Below are 23,808 nucleotides of genomic sequence, written 5' to 3' on the forward strand. Positions count from 1 at the left end.
CTGTTTGTTAGGTCTGTTCATTTAATCACTGATAAAATTTTGATCTTTGAAAACAGCTCAACAAAAAACATATAAATGAAACAGATACATCTTATCACGTTAGCAACAAAAATATTGAAGCTAGAAGCACGAGATAAAGAATTCGCACCAAACTTGCAAAATACAATCAGGCACACATCGTAATAGATTTCCGCTCAAAAATAGAGATAGTTCGTGCACAAGTTTAATAGAGCATTATTCGGGATGACAAATTCACTACCGCTTTCGCACCAAAGTAAATTGACCTAGACAGAGCAAGGCAAGTAACCGACTTTGATCAGAATGCATCTCACACATGAAGATAACCCCATCTGATTCCATGTTTCTGATCAAATCAGAAAATGCATACAATAGAACACCTTCGTATTTGTTGATGAGACATATTAGCATAAGCGAAGATATCAAAAGTGCAGATTAGAGGTCTTCAACTCCAAAAATGACTTCAAATCGTACTGGCTACTTGATAATATTGTTAGGTTACCTAATTCAAGCCTACACACCAAATTTGGTTCAATTCCAACCAGTGGAAGCGGAGTTATTGCTGTCGAAAAATTTGGATTTGAAAAAAATAGTATTCATAGAAACTTTCTTCTCGTGTAGCAATGCGGCTACTGGTTGGAATTGAACCAAATTTGGGGTTTAGGCTTTAATTAGGTAACCTAACAATTTTATCAAGTAGCCAGTACGATTTGAGAAAAAAAGTCATTTTTCCCGACCCCTAGTGCAGATACTGTGAGGCTGAAGTGCAGTATCATATTTCCAGTGCCCTTTCATAGCAGTTACTACACTTTTGGCTTTGGTACTCTCCCCATCAGGTAGAACTCTTTATTCGGTCTCATGTTGGTGAAATGAGCCATTCGATTTGACATACTGAAGAACGCACTGATGGATGCTATGTCCCAAGCATCTTCAGCATCAAGTCCGTGCTGATACAAGTTGTCGAAGTACTTTTGTGGGATCTCTTCAGACTTGCATACAGCCATTGCCAATTCAAGTATAGCCTTTTCCCTGCTGTCAATACTTGCGGCTTCCCAGCAAGCTGCCAGCTAAACGATATGGAGACAGGATTGGTCAAAGTAGTCAGTGCTGGTACTCAAGTAGAAGTAAAGCAATTCTACTCAATTATATGTAGAAGTAGCGATTTCAAAAACAGGTCAAAACAGCTTCAAGTAGAGGTAGAAAATGAAGGTCTTGAAAGTACTGAGAGTAGTTTTAAAAAGTATATGCAGTCGAGGGGTCGCATACTTTTAGTCATATATCAGAGGTGTGACGTGTTTACGTCACGTGTTCGAAATTACATGGATCATATTCACAATTCATGTAAAATGATTAACGACTCTACAAATAGGTGCAATTTTCGACAATATATCAACAGTTACTGTGATACAGGGGTTATTTCAACCATATATTATGCTAATTTCACTAACAAAACTATGGATATAACTCAATTGTTGTTGGAAAATAGAAAACATTAACCTGATCCGCTTTGATTGGATCTTTTGAGAACAGTTACTGTGATACAGGGGTTATTTCAACCATATATTATGCTAATTTCACTAACAAAACTATGGATATAACTCAATTGTTGTTGGAAAATAGAAAACATTAACCTGATCCGCTTTGATTGGATCTTTTGAGAAGAGTCTATGGAGGGCGCTGTGAGACACCACACAATATAAACAGTTGTTGTACGCACTGGTAGCGACTACAATCATCTCCCGGTCCGCTTTTGTCAGATTTCCAGTTTCTGAAGTGCAGTAAAACATGGAAACGGTGATCATTGTGCTTCTCAAACACTGTCGTTACAGCATGTACCATTATTTGCACAGATTTATTTACGAAATCACATTCAAATCATAGGACACACTCAACATTGATAAAATTTGCACCCCCACAAAATAGAAGACATAATAAGAAAATTCAAAAAGTTGAAACATCTGCACCTACACATTCACAAGATACAATTAAGCCTGCACCAATTGTTGATGAGTAACATAAACTTAAAACTATACCTATTCGAATTGAATCATACAAGAGGTTTTTTATGGTGGGCACTGTGCAAGTGCATTCAGCTGTGAGCATGAGCAGTCTATAAAACAGAATTATATCCCCATAGAAATGTTACTTCTTGTCTATGTGTAATCTCTAATCCCGTCATTCATTCATCAACTCCTATCTTTTCATTATATCGCAATCTTGTGGTGTTTTGATCTAATGAAAATGACAATAAAATGATTGATTGACTATGTGCAATTTATTTAAACCCATAACAATGGAGGCTCAGTAAAACCAGGTTGCACAATTGTTGAATGACTGGTTGCTCTCACAGGTCAAACCAGTGTGTCGAGAACATGTAAAGGTTCTGCGATTAGTTGATGACATGAATTTGTCTCGCAAATTTTGCTTCAAGTCACGAGTCAATCCAAATTTCTGAAATGCCAAGTCAAGTCATTTTTACAAAGAGACTCAAGTTAAGGTCAGTTATGTGAAAAAGTTGACTGCAGTCAGACTCGAATCAAGGATGACTCCAGTCATTCCAACACCGCAATTTAGTGAAAACTGGAATTATTTCCCATAAAAACTACCTTTTTGCATGATTGCATCATACATTCCAAAGAAAGCTTCAAATTCCATTGGTCTATGAGCATACGCACGCATCACATTTGGCACAAACCCTGTCTTTTCTTTTGCTTCATGAATACGATTTTGCAGCGATTCGGGCAGGCCTGAAGTGTCCTACAATATAAGACTAAAAAATAGTTTGTGCATACACTGTTATATGTGATAAATACCTCTGGAGCTGGATACCTTGAAATTGGATGAGTGTCAAATGTTTTTGAGGTACTGTCATCGGAGAACATCCGTGAAGATATAATGGCATTTCTTGACGCCTTTAGTCGAGCAGCACGTAACTGAATCAGAGTTGTATTGTGTGTGACTATGACTTACGTGGAAATATCCATCCATCAGCAATATAGCACAATAATGCATTAGCAAAAAGTCATGAATTTCTTGCTGAAGTTAAACGCAGAAAATTACAAGCACTATAATGCTTACCACAGTTATCATAATTAATCTTTGGTTCCACTTCTTTTAATGCTTTTCAAAGGTACAGTTAATTCTAACAGTTGATAACTAGTTGAAGTCTAAAAATTATGTTTCAATCATTTTTCAGAAAAACTATTTCCTTCTATTTGGCATTTTCAACATTAGATGTCATATTACCAATGTTACGAATTACGATACAATATTTTTCTTTAATTTGGTTAGGCATTGGTTAGGCGGAGTAAAGGGCGGTTTGATTAGGTTAGGCTCTTGGATAAGCTAAGGACTCCGGATGACGTTCTGATTGAGTTATGTCAGAGGCCCAGACTGGAATCAGTGGTTGTTTTCGTCAATAAGTTGCGCGTGACAGAAGGGTTTCTTCCGTAGAATAATTAAAGAATTAAATGAAAAGTTGCGCGTGACGTTTGCCACCAATTCCACTCTGGTCAGAGGCTAGGTCGGGCTGGGTCAAAGGAGGTTAATGGTTTATAGGGTAGGTTATGCAACTCCTTACAGAACCTAGCATGACATAAATCAACCTGAGGTCTAACTCAACCCTAATTACCTAGTTCTGGTTCGTTTTATTACTATTCACAGTAGTTCAAAACAACACAAGATTGTGATAAAAGGAGAAAATAGGAAAGTGTCGAAACTACATGGAGGAGTCGTCTCTCAATCATATACCTACCTTGGCCTAGCCCGAGAATATGTAAACATAACTCCTTTCGTACCCTAATCAAACCCAAATATCACCACTAAAATAATGTTCGTGACATCGCCATTCTCAATTTATATATTATCATCCACAACGCATCTACTACTTTCACGACAGCTCGAAAAGCCACAATGTTCAGAGAGTCGACAGTTAAAGTTACTATCTATAAATTAATTGAAAACATCCTCACTTAATTGGCTTATCTGCATACGCAAAATGCGGAGACAGACATGCTATCCGCCGATCCAATCACACCAACCCAGACTCTGCCAGACTCTGGCTGTGTTGTGTTTGACTGTCTGTTGACTTTGCTGGGGTTTCGATTGCCGACGACTTCGTCACGGTCGGTATATTTTTGCAAATGACCGTAGAGAAACTGTTGATCTCAAGAATAGGATCCGGGATGGGAGAGTAGCCGAATAGGGAAGCGATACGCACGGGTTTTCTCTGTGGACCACGTTGGCCCTGGCATTATGAGCGGTTGTATTATTTTATCCGCTCAAGACATGCAATGCCGCATGCACAATGTGGTGTTTCTTGCGTTTGCGGTTCAGACGGCTGAAGACGGCGGACAAGTTCGCACCAATGTAAAGAGGCTAAATCGAAATTATGTCAAGATTACCGGACCACGATCTAACATCGATCTCGCCTTCCGCCACCTACCACCTCATTTTTTCGCTTACCTTTTATATTATCTGCTGTAATTTTCATTCAGTGTGCAAACTGTGCAGTGTGCGTGCCACTTCTTCACTTCACCTAGGCCAAGACGTGTGTCTGATCCGAAAGACTACTCCAAGTCGTTTCAATACCTTCCTATCTTTTCATTGTATCGCAGTTTTGTGGTATTTTGAAATGATGAAAATATTACTAAACTGATTGAACTTCAACTATTGTATCTCGAGTTGAGCTGTAGATTCCATTCGAGATATACATCGGAGCTCGGTTGAGTTTAGTCAAGTTACACTGTGTCAAGAACGTGTCGGGCATATTCAATTTTGTGACAGTCATTTCGACTTTCGAGACGTGACTCGCATTTCTCCGTGGAATCAATATCATATTCAGCAGGGAAGAATCTAGCTAACAGCACGAGCGCGACAGGGGCGGCCTCTTTCAAGGTGGCAACTGGCAATGCTTCACAGTTTAAAAATACTCTCGTTTTCAAGTTCTACCTGAATGATCTCTCTAAGGAGCAGGTTTAGAAAAAATGTCAGGATGCCGGTGTCCAATCCCAAAACAAGTGCAAGAATTATGTTGTTATTCGGAAGTGAAGCGAATACGAGCCGGTGTAGTCCGAGTTGGACTCTGGACTTTGCCTTGGGCTTTTCCATGACTAGAAACCTAAGCGTTTTCTCCTATTTTTAGTAACGTGTTTATATTGGTTCATTTCTATTTTGCGGCTCTGTTACGGGACTTGAATTCGGCTCGGGACAGCTTTCAGTGAGTCAGCGGAGAGAAGACTCGTAGGCAAACGAGATATGATTGCGAATCGACTGGCGCATTGCCATGGACTGGCTAACAAGACATCGGCCGTTGGGCGATTGACAATCAAGTCAGGAAAATCAGTAAGATTTCGCTATTATCCATATATCATAGGTATCTTTCTCAATTTTGCTTCACATATGTATTTTTAAATTATTTTTGTTAATTCATATATCCTTATACTGTTTGTAATTTATCTTGTAATCGTATAACTGAAATTATCTTACTTTTAGAAGGCTGTCAACATCCATAGATATCTCGCAACAAGTGTGACATCATATCAAGAATCAGATGCCAACATTAAGCCTATCTCGAAGGTAAACTGCTCTTCTTGTTTAAAAAAAGACAATGTTTTACTAACAGCCCCCATACGATTGAAGGTCATGGTGGCAAATCGGGGAGAGATTGCCATCCGGGTATTCCGTGCGTGCACAGAACTCGGTATTCGAACAGTATCGATATACTCGGAACAAGATACTCAACAGATGCATCGGCAAAAAGCAGACGAGTCTTACCTCGTCGGAAAAGGGATGTCACCCGTCGATGCATACCTTTGCATCCCGGATATTGTTTCTATTGCAAAGGTCAGTTACAAGAAAGTCATTTGCCATATACGTAGACTTCTCTATGGAAACGGACATGATTCTAGAATGCTGATGACATTTTCTTGCTCCCCAATAAAAATAGACAATAAAGTACCATAGTATTCAATGGCCAGAATTCAGGGTAGCTGACTATCGGTACGTTTAGTAAGTGTTCTCTATTAGTAAGGAAATGACCTGTGTGTTTCGCTGTTCTTTGAATACATGCATTATTTGCATGTAACACAGACTCGGTCAATATTGCTACATAATTACAAACAAGGCTATGCTACATAATTCAATAGCATTTGTGTACTGTGAATAATCATATGTGTTTTGAGTACATAGGCCTACTCTGTGCAATATTTTGCCAAGTAATTATCTAGTTGTTTGCTTTGCCATTTCATTCTTAATTATAATCAACTATTGTGTCGGCTGTTTTTTCTTTTGCTTCAGGGCATATTTTCACAAATTCAATACCATATTATAGACTTTCTGGTTTGAAAGAAATATCTGAATGGATTTAGGCCACTTGTTTACATCATTAAATGACTAGGCTATACAAGTATACATTCATATTTCAGACATTGTTCGCTATGTTACAACATATTTACTCTATTTTACTCTATGTAAGGTTGTCGGTCCAACCTGCTATTTCCCACTTCCCTTGTGGTATTATATTTGATAGGATCGGAAATGATATTTGATCTCTTTAAGGTAAAGCGAGTGATGTACATGTCTCACATAGTCTCATAAATTTTAAAAAATCATTAATACTCTCACTGAAATACCAATATTAGTTAAATGATTTAATAACTGCATTTTCATATCAAACTGATCAGACTAGGTGAGCATCAAGGTGACAAATAATTGAATAATAGACGTGCAATATGCACATAATTCCTATTTAATATATCGTTAATGATGTCGCGATATCAGTATTTGAAGGTATACAATTCAAGATGCACGCAACAAATATTTCATATTTCAGTCTGTTGGCGTAGATGCGATACATCCTGGATATGGATTTTTATCGGAGAGGGCTGATTTCGCGCAAGCTTGCCTCGATGCTGGAATACAATTTATCGGGCCTTCTCCCGAAGTCGTGCAAGCGATGGGTGATAAAGTGGCAGCTCGTAGGATTGCTATTGCAGCCGGTAATGATCACCACGTCACATGTTGCAACGTAATGAACTGTATGGAGTGTGACTGACCAGGTTTCCTGTATTGGGGAATTAATTGTTGCAATTTCAAAATGTTAATCAGATTTTTGATCCTTTAATTGTTTATTAGTTAATCTATGTTCTGACTTATCAACTCTGGGGGTTTGTAAGCTTGGACTAGCCACCGTTAAAGGTGTTACAACCACCCGCACATTATTAAATGAGATTACATTTACCCAACTCGAGTGGAATGCTGGTTTGATACCGCTTTAAATACTTGTTTATACTGTCACGCCACAGTTGCAATGTATGATTGCAATGGTTAAGATTTACTCTTGATCGTAATCAGTTTACCAGCAATTTTTAAAAATGGCTAGTTAGTTCAATTAACGCACAACTCAGTGGTGCAAGCTTTATCCGTAGTGAATTACGATAAGATTAGGTTTAATGGGAATCAAATATGTGCAGTTTATAGCAAGACTCCTTCGTCCAAACTGACTTCCTCGCTTCCTATGTATAGGCGTTCCAGTTATACCTGGCACAGACGGACCGGTGCATAGTCTGGAAGAAGCCGAAGAATTTGGCGCACGACACGGGTTCCCTTTGATGTTAAAAGCAGCGTACGGAGGGGGTGGACGAGGCATGCGTGTGGTCCATAAAATGGAAGTAGGTTGTGTTGCAGAGTTGATTAACTTCATTGGTTAGCCATACCCTATCCCAGGCCTGGGCAAAGTGCGGCCCGCCGAGCGATTCTTTGCGGCCCGCGAAAGGCTGCTTGAAATTTAAAATATCAAACCTACTTTTTAGTGTTGCTGCGTGGACTAAAACCATACGATGTATAAACTGGACCAGAAATTCGTTTACTATCAAGCCTGTTCATTAACATACCGTGATTACGCAGCCTATACGCACCTCACATGCCTAATCCACATTAAAGCTAAAGCCAATGTAGCAAGTTATGCCGTTAGAATTTAAGTCACAAGAAGTCACCAAACCTTCTTTGGTGCCATTGTCACATTACGCATTACACGGTCTGTGTTTCAATTTGTTACGTGATATGTTTCCAAATCCATAATTCATGAAACAAATGAATCAATGCCCATGATTTCTATGAATATATCACCACCCATTAAATATGTCAAAAAAAGAAAGCCGAAAGTTGAAATTCAAAGAGGGTTAATAACGGCAACCTTCGCTAATCAACAAGGCCATTTCGGCAAGCTGCACACTTCTCAGAAACCAGCTACCAAGACGATAAGCTATTTATTATCCTTAGAACTGTAACTACCGCACCTCAAACCCCCCAATTGCGTGGCGAGCTCGACGGGCGCCCAAAATTATTTCATGATTGAACATAAATTATAGGGTATTTTTTGAAAATTTATGCAACTTCATTTAATGGTTTTTAGAATGGGCATTTCGGCGTTGGCCATTACCGCGCCACGACGCACCAATATAAATGAACTTTAGGCTAACACGGGATTCCGAGAAGGCACTGCAATTGCAGCTGCTGATCAAATTAACTAAGTAAAGGGAATAAACCTCGACAGCGTGAAAACCTTGGTCAAAAAGGACTGCCCTTATGTTGACCGAAAACCACAAAGTCCAATCGTCCATCGGCAATACTTGCCAGTGAAGAAATACCAATCGGGAATCGGGGTCGTCTTTTTAGTTTGGTACGCTTCAGCGATTTCAATATCTTTTTGAGTAATTAACCGTCACTTTGTCATTCCTCAATATCAACACATCCACTGAGCACCAATTCGTGTAATACACTGCTTCCAATTTAGAAATAAAATCAATACGCTGGATATTCAAAAATTTCTGACTCGGCCCGCCAACATATTTCTGCTCCTCATTTGGCCCGTGGAGAAAAATAATTGCCCACCCCTGCCCTAACTAGTAGATACAATAGTGTGGAGAAGCAATTTTTGAATTTCCAAAGTACCCGCCAAATCAATTGTGCTTTCAGTCATCAGTGACCCTAGTGCATATTTGCTGTACAAACATTGCCAGTGTTTGTGATCCGATAATGCCCGAGAAGCGTGAATGATATGTCTGATAAATCTCTATGCTGGCATAGTACTTTGACCCACTTATGTGTAGGCGACTACATTCTCTTATTCTTATGCTTGGAAATTCAGCTAATCTGCCTGTCTGATACAGTGGATGTACAGTGCACATGAATTCCCAATGGAATTTTTTCTAGGAATTGCGGGACAGCTTCGAAAGAGCGGTTTCCGAAGCGCAAAAAGCTTTCGGTAATGGATCCATGTTTATAGAAAGATTCCTGGAAGACCCGAGACATATTGAAGTGCAGATTTTGGGTGAGAATGCGGTGGTGTGCGTGGTAAACTTTTCGAAAGCGGGCCGAACCTTGAACTGCCGATCAAGTGGAAGAGAACTTGATCTATGTTTGTTTATTACATTCCAAGGCGGTATGCCAACTAAGTAGTTCGTCAGCTATAGTGTAATTGAACGAAGGTTCTTGATTTCTGATGAAATTTGATCATCGCAATTGAATTACCATATTGTCATATATGTGTCTATTAGGGCTGTTAAAAAAACTGTTTCTTCAGCTTTCACTGGCTACGTGATAAAACTGTTAGGTTGACTGAAACAACGCTGCACACCAAATTTGGCTAATTCCAACCAGTAGAAGCGAGGTTCTTGCAGTAGAAAGTTTTGAATTTGTAATATAAAAAATGAAATTTCAAATTTTACTGTCAACCACATAAAATTGGTAGGCTGTCAGTAGAGATGATGCACACTAAATTCGGCTCAATTCCAACTACTAGAAGAGAAGTTATTGCAGTAGAAAAATTTCCAACCCCATGATAAATAATCAGTTTGCCACCGTAAATACTATTTTATTCAAATTCAAAATTTCCTACTTCATTAGCTTCTAACACTGTCTATGTTTCTGTACCTGTTTGAGTAAAACTATCGGGTCAGGATGAGGCCTTGTTGGAAACAATTTATGGAATAATTTCTTGTGATGCCAGACACTCGGCAAGTAAGCAAATCTGAGTTGAGTATCAATTGCAATGAATCGAGGGGTGAGAATGCAATAAACGCCCTGTGCTGTGACTAAATAGTTATTTTATCAACAGAAAATATATATTTTCTTCCCGCTGTTATAGCTTTTAAATCTCAGTTGGTCGTAACTGAGCATCCAACACTTCTTTGGAATTATTGATCATTTGTCATGGTTATGAATACAAAATGATTTTTGACGACGTACAGCTGCTGGCATTGTTTTCCTTCTGGCTGAAAAGAATATACTTTCCAGGTCTGTTATGAAATGAGTGGTAGCCTACCCGCATTCGACTCGTCTTATTGCTAAAGAATCGATAAACGTGATGCCAAATTTTCGCAGAAACTTTGCCACTTTTTTTCTCAAATTAATGCCACGTTTCATTTCAACGTACCAGGTGACAAGGCTGGAAATATCATCCATTTGTACGAGAGGGATTGTTCGATTCAAAGACGGCATCAGAAAGTGGTCGAAATCGCACCGGCTTCCAATCTTCCCATTCAACTACGCCGAATACTAGCCGACGACGCGCTGAAGATAGCGCGTCACGTGGGATACCAGAACGCTGGAACCGTGGAATTTTTACTGGACAACGAGGTAGCCTGCAAAGATATTTCTGAAAAGAATGTGCGTTTTGATTCCGTGCTTTTTCAGGGTCGTCATTACTTCATCGAAGTCAATTCCAGATTGCAAGTGGAACACACCATCACCGAAGAAGTGACTGGGTAATTGCGGATTGATATGTACAATAGGGTTGTTCAAAAACAATTTTTTTCAAGTTTTTTGCGGCTATTTGATACAAGTGTTAGGTTGCCTAAAAATATGTTGCAAAGCAAATTTGACTCAAATCTGACTTTTAGATGTGAAGCTATACGAGTTTGAAAATTTTGAATCTATAATAAGGATAATTTTTAAAAAATTCAAATTTTACTGTTAACTTGAGATATTGTTGAGTTGTCTAAAATAACGATGCATTACAATTTTTACTCAATTCCAACCGGTAGAAGCGAATGTATTGCAGTTAAAACAAATATACTTGAATTATTCTTGAATAAATTCCAACTTGAGCTTCCGATCTTAAAGTTGGAATCGAGTCAAATTTGGTGTGCAGCGATTTTTTAGCCAGCCTAACGATTTTATCAAATAGCCACAAAAATTTGAAAAAAGGTAAATGTGCAATTGTGCAATCACGATATTTCTTTCGGGGCCTTGACTTTTAATCTTGCAGTAGCCTCGCCCTACATCACATTTGAAATTTCTGCTTTTTTTCTGCTTTGCTCATTTCTGCTACCTTTCTACTTGAGAGGTTGAAGATTAGTATTGTTTGCTGCGGTGTAATTTGTATAGCCTACTAAGTAGTTCAGGGCAAAGTGAAAAATTTCATGCTATAATCCTGGCCTCGCCAAATATCTGGGAGAATTTTAAAAGCAACTATTTTCATTGTCAGTGTAAGTACAGGCTGGGCCAGTCAGATCTTCTTCGGTTCCAGCTAAACAGTTGATAATTCAATTTGCAACAACACAATTCGATGCAGACTGCGGTGCACTGGCACATGCACATATGCCTGGCAGCTGTGCAACTGCAGTCTGCGTATCCCTGTCAATGATTCTATAACTCCTCATTTTTACAGCGTGGACCTGGTTCAAGCCCAAATCAAACTGGCCGAGGGTCACACCTTGCCCGGGTTGGATTTGATTCAGGAAAACATTCAAACCACCGGCACGGCCATTCAATGCCGAGTAACCACCGAAGACCCCGCTCTTGATTTTAGACCCGATACTGGAAGGATAGAGGTAAGCGAACATCGATATCACAATGTTAAAACCTGACTGAGGAGCAAAACTACGTGATAGAGCAGGGGTGGGCAAACTTTTGAGCTCGCGGGCCGCATTCAACATCTGAATCCATTCGCGGGCCGCACTATATAAAATTGGGATTATAAACCAAAACGCAGTATTGCTGGTATTTGATTATGTAATGAGGACATGGAGATAATATATATGCTTATTTAAAACAAACCAAACATTGCTATGATGATATCGTACAAGTGCCAGAAACAATGGTGAGATTTAATAGGCTGGTCGACCTCAATAACCAATTTGTCAAAACTATAGAGATGAAAGTCTGTTGTCCCGATTTTTCGAACAGGTTGAAATTTAAATCTGTCAGCAGTGATCTGGTCATAGATTTACTGATTCCACTTTTGGTTCAGTTCCAGGACACATAATGCTGACAGCATCATAACCATGTTAGCTTCAAACACGCTTCTACCATATGTGTAGATAAAATATAAATCCCCTAATTCTACGCATACAGAGAACGAATCTATTTAAGACACGCGCAAATCGTTTTTTATAAGCACACCACTAAAATAATTGAAATTGGAGTGGCCAATCTGAAATCACAATCGTGATCCGAATTACGTCTATCTCGTTTAGGATTTCTGTGATGTTTAGCAGTTGAAACCTTTCAAACTCTGTGGGCCTTGAGATCGGGCTGTCGCGCCAGAAATTAAATAAGAAATATAACATAGGAAGTCTTTACCTTAGAAAAGCGGTTCTCGAACTTTTTAAGACATGCCCCCCTCCTTATGATGGCGAAAGATTTCGTGACCTCTTATCGTCATATCACCAAATGCCATGAGGATGCTATAGCAAATCTAACGTATAGTTTGGCGGCATGGGGGGTTACGACTATTGATGAGAGATTTTTAAATATGAAATTCATACTAAACACAGAGCAATAATTATGAATTGTAAGCAATTCGCGCGGAGCGCGAAAAAAATTTTCGGTTGAGCTCAGCTTCGCGATTCCCTTCAAATGCTTTCACGACCCCAAGGGGCACGCGTCCCACAGGTTGAGAACCAATGCCTTAGAATTATCACGGTGAAATATACTAAAAAAAGTTTGATCAGGTCTCTGAATTAATTCGATTTTTAGTACGCAAAATAAGTTTCTTTAGACTCTCGCGGGCCGCACAGAAAGGTGTTGCGGGCCGCATGCGGCCCGCGGGCCGTAGTTTGCCCACCCCTGTGATAGAGTAATATAGATCATCCTATTTATTCACATTTGTATTCTTGAATTTATTGATGTTGATATTCGTATTTATGTATGTGATATTTAATAATGAAGAAGCTGTATAGTACCAAGTTGTTTTACAATCTTCCATACTGTCTTTCCGTGTTGAGATAACCAATTAGGCTACTTCGGGTCACAGTTCACATATTGCTGATGCCATTCAATGCCAACTTTTAATCTTGGTGTTGTATTGTTTATAGACCTTTATAGATTTTCACTCTTGACGAAGTCTGTATCAAATTTCACCGATAATCTCTCAATGGTAATTTTCATGTTCGTCCATCGGAATTCAGGTATTCAGAAGTGGAGAAGGAATGGGAATACGGCTGGATAGCGCGTCTGCTTTTGCTGGCGCTCTGATTTCACCGCATTACGATTCGTTACTCGTTAAAGTAATCGCCAAGGCGCCTAACATGGAGTCGGCCGCTCGCAAAATGGATCGGGCACTCAGAGAATTTCGTATCCGTGGAGTTAAGGTTTGATATTGCTACCGAGCATTGTTTTTAATCCAATTTCAAAAGGAACATTTTATAAGCCACCTGTGATTATCTCATTGACTATAAATGTGGGAATACTTAGTCTTCGGTAATTTGATACCACTTTTTGGCAGCGTACCACTTAAGCAGTAACGTCTGCCTGATTAACATGCTTGTTGCATATGTACGGGTATCATTTCTCTCCTACAATGACATCGTTATAATTGATACTATACTCTCGTGCGAGGCCTTTCATTTTCTACTCGGCAATTGCCTTGTATTGTGAAAGTGGTGCGTGTTGTGCGGCCATATTCGATACCGTATATTGCCTGCTATTTGACGGGCACGCGTATTTTCAGACCAACATCAACTTTCTGTTGAATGTTTTGAACAACGAGAAATTTCTGAACGGGAACGTGACGACGCAGTTCATCGATAGTAATCCGCAGGTTTGTGAGCCCTTCTATGTAATGAGAACGGCTTAGCATTTGAAACTTATGATTATATGTCACACTTGGCACGTTGTTAAGTAATCGCATCCATCATAGCATATTGACAGAATAGGCAAAGAATTATATTAGGAAATCTATACAAAGAATGGCCTTGTTTTTTACATCCCTATATTTCAAATCCAATGTCTTGGGAGGTGTGAAATACAAAATTGAGTACGTGAACGAATCACGCTTGAGTCTATCATTGAAGTATCGCCTATTCGGACATCATAACGGCAACTTGAAAAGTTTTGTATATCTGGATCAAAACTATTTACATATAATGTAAGATCATAACCAATTGAGTACTTCAAAAGTAGAAATGCTTCATTACTCACCACCTCTGACAAGAATACAAACCAACAGGCCCACTGTTGACGACATGTTTGAGCTCATGCAGGGATTTCTAAAGGACGGCTTTACAGTTTGAAATGGGCAGGTGGTTCTGACCCCCAAACAGACTGGCCACACACCTGCATTCGACTAATTATGTTTCTATTCACAAATTTAGCTGTTCAAGTTTCTGCCAAGTCAAAACAGAGCCGGGAAGCTGATTTATTATCTCGCTGATGTTCTCGTCAACGGTCCCTCAACACCGCTGCCGACTGACTTGCGACCCCCCAGAATCGACCCCAGTCCGCCTCCTACAACGAAAGGTGAGTATAATTGAAACCCCCGCACATGGGAGGCTTCATCACTTGACGCTGTTCCGCTAGCCTGTACTGCCCCGTGTCGTATTTCAGACGTTCCGCCGCCCCGTGGTTGGAGGAATGTCCTGGTCGAAGAAGGCCCGGAGGCCTTTGCGAAAGCAGTCCGGCAGCACAAGGGACTGCTCCTGACCGATACTACGATGCGCGACGCCCACCAATCGCTGCTCGCCACGCGCGTGCGAACCTACGACCTCGCCAAGATATCGCCGTTTGTCGCGCATAACTTTTCGAATCTCTTCAGTGTCGAAAATTGGGGAGGTAACTCGATTGCTGGTATTCCTTCTTTACGTGGCTGGTACTCACTGCCAGAGTTTGCCAACTATAAAAACCTTAATTTTTCAAATTAGATTAGGATTAGAATTATAGCTACATAGTTTTTTTTTCAAATTAGATTGGAATTAGAATTACTGAATTCGCAAAAACTGGGAAATGGAAGTAAATTCTGAAAATGTAAGAAATGCGACCAGATTCAAGTTCACTTCATATCAAATCATAATTCACTGCGCCATAAGCATGAGAATGGCAAATTTTAGGACAACCAGATATTATATTAGAATTGAAATTAGAACACAGAAAACTTTCCAAATCCAATTAGAATTAGAGTAGCAATAATCTTGTAGTCCAAGTCTGCTTACTGCTCACCGTACGTTTCAGGCGCTACTTTCGACGTTGCAATGCGATTTCTTCACGAATGCCCGTGGGAGAGGCTGAGGGTTATGCGGGAAAAAATCCCAAATGTGCCCTTTCAAATGTTGCTCCGTGGAGCCAACGCCGTGGGATACACCAGTTACCCGGACAATGTCGTGAAAAAGTGGGTATTCTTGGTTTTCCTTTGATCGCGAGTTGCTAATGGTAATAGTTGTAAAGAATTTGATTGCAAAATAGGTTTGGTTGAAGGTTTACGTGATTCAAAGTTTCTGCAAGGCGAGTGCTGTTGAATTGATTTCCAGTAACTTGTGTTTGATTTTTCGGATTTTTTTGAAAGAAATGCAAGTTTTCCATTTTCTAGCCTCTATTCTACTGTTAAATATTGCTAAATTGTACTCTCGAAAGTTAATGAACTTCGTGCATGTCTTTTCGCATATAAATGTTGATAAACAAGCCAAAAACGACAATTCTACCTGCCACACACCCCTTTTTCTAAACATCCAGTGATTTATTTCAGATTTTGTCAATCCGCGTTCGACAACGGCATGGACGTGTTCCGCGTTTTCGACTCGATGAACTACATGCCCAACATGATATTGGGCATCGAGGCTTCCGGGGAATCTGGCGGTGTCGTGGAAGCCGCTATCTGTTACACGGGCGACGTATCGAATCCGGACAGAGTCACGAAGTACGATTTGCGGTACTACTTGGACTTTGCCGACGAATTGGTGAACGCCGGGACGCATATCTTGTGTATCAAGGTATAGTTATGTATCTTTTGTATGAACCCCAACGAGTATTCAAATTTTTGGCCAATGCTAACATCTTCGATGTAGCTGTTCTGCATTAGTCCCAAAGATTCTTTCACTGTGTTCAAAACTGACAGTACTGATTGAATAGCAAAAGTTGTGAAAGCGATCGTAATTCGTTCGCATGGACTGTCAAAAGCTGCAAATAGAGCTATACGGGAGGTGTAGAGAGCTTGATTCATATTGATGCATCCCAGGAGGCGTCAATTTTTTACATAATAAGAGGTCGTCCATATCATGGGATGTAAATGATAGTATTGATATGGAAATACTAATCCTTCATGTTTACTCTAACACACTGTTTTAGAGAATATCACGGCATGGCGTCCTCCCCCGTATTATAAGGCCCCAAGTTCAGTCGAAAAGCGATACGGAGAAGTTGTGTCGGATACGGCTTTAACACTTGCGCGATTAGTAAACGTTAATTAAAAATATGGCATATCGTGAAAATGCTATATAGTGTATAGCTTTATTTTCGGAAAATATAAGGTATTACTTTTACTACACTTGCTTTTATACTTCAACATGTATGTTCTCCATACAAAAGAACTGATACCATAATCAGAACTCAACGTATAATACTCGTAATTGAAAGAAAAATACAAATACTACTTCTAAAAAGCGAAAAATATATTTCATGTCTTTTGTACAGAAAGTCTCAACGGTGGTCTGCTAAAACAGGTCTAACGCTAAAAAGAGTCGTGAGTAAAAGCTAGATTGCAAAACGGTAGTTTTAAACGTTACGGGGGCCCATACTTGCTGTGAAGAAATATTTGATATAGGTGACAATGCGCTGTGAACGGAACCACGCAACCCGGTATCTAAATTATATTCAGCGATACTTTAGGTAAAACATCTACTACGAAGGGCAACGAAAATTCTGGGTATTAGGCCTACATGACTTTTATGAAGTTTGTAGTTCACAAAATATTACGAAGTAGAAGTAGAAGATAAGATCTACTTGAGTAAGTACCAGAAGTAGAGGAAAACTACTTGAGTACTTCGAAAAAGTAGAAGTACTTCGTTACTGACCACCTCTGACGAAAAGGATGTAACTTCTATACTCGTGTGTTACTAATCACTACTCTGTTCACTTTGGTAACGAGCATCAGATACATACGGAAGTAGTCGGTGGCGATGTACGTTGAGTACGCATGAAGTGAAATGAAGGGGTTATAGGTTTTAGGCTACTTCTACAGGTTTTGTGCAAAACTAAGCCTAGAATACTTAACTTTCCTACTTACTAGGAATTTTCTACCTGTACTTGACTAGAAATTTACGACATTGCCTCTGCTTCAGTATCAACGATGAATACTTCAACGATATCTCGACACATCTTGTTGATGACTGTAAAACTATTGCAGGACATGGCCGGATTGCTTAAACCGCAAGCTTCCAAAATTCTGATATCGGAACTCCGCGAGAAATACCCGGACATGCCAATTCACGTTCACACTCACGACACGTCCGGCGCAGGTATCGATAGAGTCCATATGTTTGGCTCTTGATTGCGCTACCTTTATTTCATTTCTATAGTTGAGGGGGCTCTGTTTGGCATCATGATGTGCATATGCGCTCCAGCATGATTCTTGATGTGAGACGGGTGAATAAATTCTCCGACCTTAATGAAGCCGGCTAAAATAGCTGTGGTTCGGACAACTCAATACCATGCTTAAGAAACGTCAAAATACTGACTAGCTTTACTAGACGAATAAGTGTCGTAGAATTTCCCATAATTATAAATTCTGCTTTTCAAGGCAACTACATTGAATGAGATAAGAGAATGAATAGTTGCAGAGTATTAAAGGTTTTTATAGCACAGTAGAGATGTACTGTTCAAAATTTACACGTCAATTAATCCATTAGAAGACATATATCTTTGAACTGTAGCCCTGAATACGAATAATGCAAATGGGTGCAACTGCTTGAGTACTTAGCTGAAGTATGAGCACCTGAGGTCTTCATATTGGTTCACAATTGACATCTATATCTGCTCCATTGCAGGCGTGGCTTCCATGATTGCCGCTGCTGAAGCCGGTGCAGACATCGTCGATGTTGCAGTCGATTCCATGTCTGGTATGACATCACAACCGAGCATGGGCGCGCTCGTGACGTCGCTGGAAAGAACGCCTCACGACACAGGTCTGTATATTATGTACTTTTCGTAGGATATAATTTGAATGTAATTTGTTTTTTGTCTAGGCATTCCGTTGTCTGTCATCGGCGAATATAACGAATACTGGGACAGGACGAGAGAACTGTATGCTCCGTTTGAATGCACAGTAACAATGAAATCCGGAAGCTCTGATGTATACGAGCATGAAATCCCGGGTGGCCAGTACACTAACCTTCACTTTCAAGGTATTTGGAAACTATGCATGATGCCCTCATGACAGGCTCACAAATGTGAAATGAGGCATGAATTCGATATCGGGTCTGTTTTAGCGCACAGCATGGGTTTGGGAGCACAGTTCAAAGACGTTAAGAAGATGTACATCGAAGCTAACAAGCTCTTCGGTGATCTTATTAAGGTATTTGGTCAAGATGTTAGTTATTCGACGTACACTGTACAGTTATGTGACAGCGCATCCTGGCACGTTTCGAGTATATCGCTAAGATCGGGTGAAATTAGGATTTGGACGCTAAGATACGATCCAAATTATTGCGTTTGGAATTCGATTCATGCTACAAGCAGTGGCAGATTACCCCTGTGATTGATCTTAATATGTTGACAGAAGTATATTGGGCATTGAAGTTGAAGTCATTTGAGCGACATTTGTGAAAAGATCGTGTACTACGCGACCGTGTCCTGTTGTGTCCTTTACGATCACTCGGTTTTCATAGTCATTATAATTATAGAATTACCCACAGTAAAGGAGTTAACGCTGTTTTTTCACATCCACAATTTTCTACTCTTCTACTGCTGCGGTTTAGAATTGAGCCAGATTTGTTAGCTGCATCATTTTAGGCAACCTAACAATTTCATGGGGTAGCCAGTATTTTTTTTTAAGTTGATATTTTTACGGTAAATCCAAAATTTTCTACTCCAATAGCTTTGCTTCGACAGGTTGGAATTGAGTCAAATTTGATGTGCAGCATTTGTTCAACAAGCCTTACAATTTTATCAACTAGCCTGTCAAAAAAAATTTTCTAAAGCTATTTTTGAGCAGCCCTAGTGTATATAGCTGTAATGAAACCTTATGATAACATATTCATACTGATCGAACGCCACTATGCACGTAAATCAAGCCTATTATCATACAGCAAAGATACGTTTACGGCTGCAGTTAAAATTATCGACACTTGTGTTTCTTTCAGGTTACCCCTTCGTCTAAAGTTGTCGGCGACATGGCTCAGTTCATGGTGCAAAACAAGTTGACAGCGGAAGACGTGAAAGAGAGAATTGACGAGCTGTCTTTGCCGTCGTCGGTTATCGAAATGATGTGCGGCGCAATTGGTTATCCGCCTGGCGGCTTTCCTGAAGAAATACAGTCGAAGGTTAGCGCATTTGCTTTTCCATTTTCCTTTTCCAGATGACTGCAGTAGTTCATCCAACGTACTTTCAGATCGTGAAGGAAAGGCCAGTATTCGAAGGCCGCCCGGGTGCCGACATCCCGCCGGCGGACTTGGAAGCGCTAAAACGCAAACTCGTTGAAAACCACGTCGAAGTGTCCGACGAAGACGTGCTAAGCGCGGCCCTGTATCCATCTGTACGGCCGTTTCTATATCTGCACCGTCGTTGTCCATTCTAACGCTAGATCGTTTTCAAGGTGACCGACGATTTCCTGAGGTTCCGGTCCAAGTGCGGTCCGGTCGACAAGCTGGACACGGCCACGTTTCTGATAGGACCACGTATTGCCGAAGAATTTCAAGTTGAATTGGAAAGAGGTATGTGATATAATGCGTGCTTGGGCGTGAGGTGCGTATCTACCAAGGGGTGGTCAAAGTAGTCGTTGGTATTCAAGTAGATGTAACGTTATAAATTTCTACTTTATTATAAGTCTATAGAGATATTTCGAAGCTGGTACAAAAATTGAAAACCGTTTTAAGTGTAGGCAGTCTAAAACATAACCAGCGGAAGTGCAGCGAAAATGAAGATCTGGAAAGTATTAAGTATGTAGCTTCAAGACTTAGCTTTGATCGAGGAATTGCATAGTTTTAGCGAAGTAGGGCAAGTTTTTGTTGCACTTAAAACCTGAGAAAGTTGCATGTATTTTTTAAATTTTAACAAAAGTTACAGAAGTTGCATTTTGACCACATTTTTCTCGGTTGACTAAAAAATTTCCGGCTCAACTCCCGAAATACATGAAAAGCGTTATTTCGGTGCTGATTTACGGTGTTTCAGTCGAATTTGGCCGTGTATTTTATCAAAATCGAAAATACTTTCATGAAAAATCGCAAAAATTTGCAAAAAGTTTCATGAAAAAAATGGACTTTAAGTTGCAAAAAGTTGCACTATAAGATTCCTTCAACGGGCTTAAAAAAGAGTTCTACATATCTTACGAGTATTTAGGAAGCTGGCGGAAGCTGTAAAAAAAAGTTGCAAAAACTTGCCCTAAATGTTACTAATGATACAACAAACGATACACAGGTGCGATTTCTGACACGTTCAACTTCTGAGGTGAAGTGCCTGTTGCCAAATTGTTATGATTATTTCTCTCCTAAAAGTGGTGCAGACATGCCAAAAAGTACTTTATACTTGAAAATTTCAAAGTAATTTTACCTCAAATACTGTAAAGTAGATGTGGAAGTAGTCTTTGAACGTAACCGCTCGGGTAAGCAGTAAGTAGGCAAGACCTGGTTTAGTACTCTGAAAGAGCGGAAATACTCCGTTACCGACCACCCTGATATCTGCCTTTCGTAGGGAAAACGCTTCATTTCAAGGCGCTGGCGGTGAGCGACCTTAAAGAAGAGACCGGCGAGAGAGAAGTGTTTGTGGAGCTCAACGGACAAGTCAGATCGGTAATGATACGGGATCAGGAAGCGATGAAGGTTTGTGGCGTAGCTACGTACCATGTTGCTTGTGCTGCCCCGGTTTCTGACTAGTCTTTCTGTTTTGTAGGAGATGCATTTTCACCCCAAAGCCAAGCAAGGCGTTAAAGGCTCTGTCGGATCCCCAATGCCGGGAGACGTCGTGTCGGTTAAAGTGAAGGTAATATGAGCCTTGGTTTATCACACACGATTTCCAGCGAATATTTGTCGTGTGCACACTAGGGCTGGGCAATTCAGCTCGAAGTCGAGTGCCACCTATTAAGACTTAATAGCAGTAATAATGACTTAAATAGTTCAAGTATGTATCTCTATAGCAACCACGAGGAAAAGGATGCAGTTCGTCGTCATCAAAAAAAAATTTGTAGTGCTTTGTGGCTTTTGGGAGTCTCGTTTGCTGCTTGACGGAAATCGCCGATCCACGAATATTTGTAGCCTTGTAAACACGTTTTTCAATGCTGATATGGCCTAACTGAGAGTTTCGAGGCTCAAATGGTGGAAATTTAGTGTTGAAACGGTAATTTTTCGTTGATAAATTATTCAATTGAGCAATGTATCCGTATTGATTGATCACGAATATTTTCGGTCGACGCTCGCCTGGGGAAATCGTCAGCAATTAACCATAGATTGAAATGAATATTGTGTGTCAACAATCGTATCACAAAATATGACGTCACTGAAATGAAAATTTATATGATCGAGGCGACAGATGGCATTAGCTCAATGTACTATATTTTTGGTGTACAAATACACGAACTTCATCTGGTTACACATATGTTCGCATCGATTGTTTGAATTTTAATGTCGGTCACGTCGTGATACGATTGTTGTTGAGGGTTACCATATTTTGGAATCGAGAAAGGAAGACACTTTTACCATATCAGAAACGTTAGTTTATCAGAACTGAAATCAGCCGATTTCGCTATTTTTGCTGAAAAATTTAGTGGGTCGTTGCGTTCGATCAAACCACGAATTTCCTATTTAGCGTCATTTATGCCCATTTTCACTCGAATCTGTCCATTATCTTAGCTGTAAAAGCTGTAAAGTAGGAGGAATTGCCGAAACGGAGGACATTTAGGCGTCTCGGACGACGTATAGTAACCCTATTGTTGATTTACAATACTTTTTGCTCCCCGAAGGCTCGTAAAGGTTAACGCAATGGCTCCCCACGTTATTAAAGGTTAAAAACCGCTGCATTAGTTAGTCTTCGCCTGCGTTACGAAAAATTCAATTCTTAATATTTTCGAGGTCGGGGAACGCGTCGAAAAAGGTCAAGTACTCCTCGTACTGTCGGCGATGAAAATGGAAATGGCGGTCACGGCCCCCGTGTCGGGCGTGGTCAAGGAGATAGCCGTCGAAAACGGCATGCATGTCGAGGGCGAAGACTTGCTCGCTGATATTGTGGAAGAATGAAGAGCTTGCCTGTTTCGTGCCATATGTAGCGCTTTTCTTTCGTATAGCAATTGTGATGTCAATGACTTTTAAAGCGTCGAGTGCATTATATCGTTCCAAGTACGTGTCGTTTTGTAAAAGTGAACAACAAAGAAAACATTATAGTTACACAGTCCTTTTTTGTCATGAATTTCTAATTTTTCTTGCATCATGCAATACGATTTCGCAAACAATATTGAAGCCTACCATGAATATTCACTATGGCGCTTAGTATGGTATTTTGCGAGTAGTCGATCCAATTTGGCGGAATGAAGAACTTGAAGCCGACCTGTTGATAGAACGGGTATTTTGCTATTCCACAGTATAATACAACCTTGGTGCGTGTCGTGTGCATTATTATTACTTGTGCACTTATATCTACCCATTTTTCTCCGGTGCAAATTCATTATTCAACCATGTATATTTCTGTTCCTTGTAGGCTCCCAATGGTGGCACTAGTGCAACTCGTAGTTGAAAAGATTATTACTGCATGTTCTCGCAGTCATGTCGTATATATAGTTCAATTGCATTTTGTCGATGCGTCTTACGCCAATCATAGTGGAATAATTATTTCGAAGCCTGTCGTACGTTTTATGTCCGCGTCGGTACCTGAACACTTCATTATTTGCAATAAACCAGTCGCAATAAACAAGATACACAATGCATCTGTAGTGTATATGATGTGTCAGTCATAGTCATCTAGCGCAGTGACTCTCAAACTCCGGTCAAGTGTCAACTTTCCGATCGTTGTAGGTCGTAGGCTTGTTCAATAATTCGAGAACTAAAATAAGATTGTAATCAACTGATTTAGAAGACTGTTTCTATTCTGGTATAGAACTAATGGTCCACATTCGACTTATACTACGTCGCAATGCTCAACTGACGAAACAAACTTGAAAGTAGCCTACAACTTGTTTATAAGGGCCAGTAATATGTGACAGCAAAAAAAGACGAAATTCAACAGTACGATTTAGCGACATTTGACAGTATAATCATAGTGTCCTATAGTATAATAGAATCTAGCGGAGTCGCATTTCTTTGAAAAGAACCCCAACGTCAAAATCGAGTTCGTGGGTTTTAAGGTACTATATGCATTGCAAAAACTTCAATAAAACCA

General features: G+C 40.0%; 2 protein-coding genes across 4 annotated transcripts; one reads left to right on the plus strand and one right to left on the minus strand.

Annotated features, from left to right (window-relative positions):
- On the minus strand, positions 1–4,135 carry LOC145453766 (uncharacterized). 3 transcript variants are annotated; one of them, XM_080331757.1, is made up of 5 exons: positions 3,990–4,135; positions 2,832–2,951; positions 2,625–2,775; positions 1,650–1,786; positions 1–1,085 (listed from the first exon to the last, which is right to left on the minus strand). In XM_080331757.1, exons 2-5 carry the CDS (start codon positions 2,898–2,900, stop codon positions 822–824), a joined length of 621 nt encoding a protein of 206 aa, XP_080187883.1. In that variant the 5' UTR covers positions 2,901–2,951; positions 3,990–4,135; the 3' UTR covers positions 1–821. The 3 variants fall into 3 exon arrangements, with proteins under 3 accessions (XP_080187883.1, XP_080187884.1, XP_080187882.1); XM_080331758.1 differs by lacking the exon at positions 3,990–4,135 and adding an exon at positions 3,773–3,927; XM_080331756.1 differs by lacking the exon at positions 3,990–4,135 and adding an exon at positions 3,097–3,730.
- A 989-nt stretch (positions 4,136–5,124) lies between these two features.
- On the plus strand, positions 5,125–23,354 carry LOC145453751 (pyruvate carboxylase, mitochondrial-like). Its single transcript, XM_080331742.1, has 25 exons — positions 5,125–5,361; positions 5,512–5,595; positions 5,659–5,862; positions 6,851–7,016; positions 7,543–7,688; positions 9,232–9,349; positions 10,457–10,656; positions 10,714–10,784; positions 11,690–11,852; positions 13,431–13,613; positions 13,973–14,062; positions 14,616–14,760; positions 14,848–15,072; positions 15,469–15,625; positions 15,980–16,223; positions 17,636–17,747; positions 18,276–18,413; positions 18,474–18,632; positions 18,717–18,802; positions 19,590–19,769; positions 19,838–19,981; positions 20,042–20,159; positions 21,136–21,263; positions 21,334–21,423; positions 22,509–23,354. The coding sequence occupies exons 1-25, from the start codon at positions 5,275–5,277 to the stop codon at positions 22,671–22,673; spliced, it is 3,603 nt and encodes a 1,200-aa protein (XP_080187868.1). The 5' UTR covers positions 5,125–5,274; the 3' UTR covers positions 22,674–23,354.
- Positions 23,355–23,808: the final 454 nt, after the last annotated feature.

Source organism: Botryllus schlosseri, chromosome 13, assembly GCF_051294905.1.
Source record: "Botryllus schlosseri isolate E-star chromosome 13, Bs_hap1, whole genome shotgun sequence".
Classification (NCBI taxonomy): Eukaryota; Metazoa; Chordata; class Ascidiacea; order Stolidobranchia; family Styelidae; genus Botryllus; species Botryllus schlosseri.